The sequence below is a fragment of the Priapulus caudatus genome, unplaced genomic scaffold, assembly GCF_000485595.1.
Source record: "Priapulus caudatus unplaced genomic scaffold, Priapulus_caudatus-5.0.1 Scaffold12338, whole genome shotgun sequence".
In the NCBI taxonomy this organism is placed as follows: Eukaryota; Metazoa; Priapulida; class Priapulimorpha; order Priapulimorphida; family Priapulidae; genus Priapulus; species Priapulus caudatus.
Window position 1 is genome coordinate 1 of NW_014589399.1, and position 1,721 is coordinate 1,721.

The following is a 1,721-nucleotide window of genomic DNA, read 5'->3' on the forward strand; positions in this document are numbered from 1 at the left end:
ATTCGAAATTTACGCCAAAGTCACCTAACTTCACAAACCCAGTAATACAATATATATAAATATATATATAAAAATATAAGATCAAGATCACACTAATAGGCTCAGTCGACCCTGAGATAAATCGACTCACACCGGAATCGTTCGGCAAAAGTCGGAATTCAAGATGGCGACATTTCAACGTCCGATTTGCGGGCGTCACCTTCGCCGCACAGCGTCTCTGCCCGTGTACGGTTCGCCAAGCCGCCATCTTGCACGAGTGACGCGTCGACGTAAGCGTGTCGCCGCGTGGCGTCGCGACAGTCGTAGGTCGCAGACGTCTGCTTGCAGACGAGCGCGAGAATGGCGGCGCGAAACTGTCTGTTCTGCCAGACGTAGATGAACGGGTTGGCGAGCGAGTTGAGCACGAGCAGCACGGAGCGCACGTTCCTCAGCCAGCCGTACGGCTCGTGCGAGCCGCGCGCGTGGATCGCCACCATGTAAACCATGTGCGGTAACATGCACGTCACCGCCAGGCTGATGATGATCACCGTCATCTGCGTCGTTCTCGATTTGAACGGAGATGGCGCCACGGTCGCGCCTCCCGCGTGCTGATGGGCGACGCGCGCGAGACTCAGACGCAGTATGGCGACGTAGGTGTACACCATGACGAGCAGCACGACGACGTAGTTGGCGACGAGGAAGTACACGATGCGTGTCTTCCGGCAGAATCCAATCCTGCTTGCACTCGTGGTGCTCGTGCTTCTCCCGACGGGCGACCAGCAGCGCCACCGCTACGCACGTCGTCGCCGCGCCGTACGTCCAGCTGAACGCGATCAGCCGACGCGCCACGCGACGCGTCAGCCGCGTCTTGTACAGCACAGGCCGCGTGACGGCGAAGAAGCGGTCGGCAGTGATGAGCACGAGCGACGTCATCGTCGACGCGACGGCGAACACGACGACGGCCGTCGTGAATACGCACGACGCTCGACTGTGATGCTGCTCTCCGAGCGTCATCATCAGCAGCCTTACGACGAAGTAGACCGCGCCAAAGAGCGCGTCGGCGCCGGCAAGGCTGGCGACGAAGCGCGTCGTGTTCGTCTGCAACTTGGCGGTGCGCGCTGTGGCGACGACGACGACGACGATGCCGTTCATGACGCAGGAGGAGGAGGAGAGGGCGAGCATGAGGAGATTGAAGGCTAGCGCCTCCTGGCGGCCGGCGCCCGCGTTGCTGGCACCGCCCGCCATGTGGGTGACGTTCATGCTGCTGCTGCTGCTGCTGCTTCTGCTGACGATGATGCTGATGCCGATGATGGTGGTTGTGGTGGTGACAGTGGCGGCGGCGGCGGCGGCGGTGGCGGTGGTGGTGATTGATGATGAGTGGTGGTTGTGGGTGATGAGTTTAATGTGGTGTGCTTGTTGTTATTGTTATATGTTGTTCGATTTTATTTATTATATTTTTTTTTTATTTTTAGTTGTTAGTGTGGTTATTGTTATGTTTCGTCCTCCTTGTCTCACTTTCTTTATTTCGTTTTTTCTTCTTGTCCAAACTTCCTATTATGCAATATTCTTACTTTGTTCGGATTCCTTGAATATCACGTTGATTTATACACACAGAGATGCCCTTATCGATGCCACATCACGGTATGACGTCACGGCAGCCGCCCTTCGTACCGCCGACGGCTTATGCCAGCAACACTTCCCCACTTGCGCCTGCATCTCAGGGACTCTTTCTAGCTCTCGTC

At 56.5% G+C, this 1,721-nt stretch overlaps 1 protein-coding gene across 1 annotated transcript; it reads right to left on the reverse strand.

Moving 5' to 3' along the window:
• Nucleotides 1–199: 199 nt before the first annotated feature.
• Nucleotides 200–1,097, reverse strand: LOC106820371 (adenosine receptor A2b-like; the record flags this gene model as incomplete). Its single annotated transcript, XM_014824896.1, has 2 exons — nucleotides 200–695; nucleotides 775–1,097. Coding segments are annotated over 2 exons (819 nt in total), but the record flags the coding sequence as incomplete, so codon positions are not given.
• Between the last annotated feature and the right edge of the window lie 624 nt (nucleotides 1,098–1,721).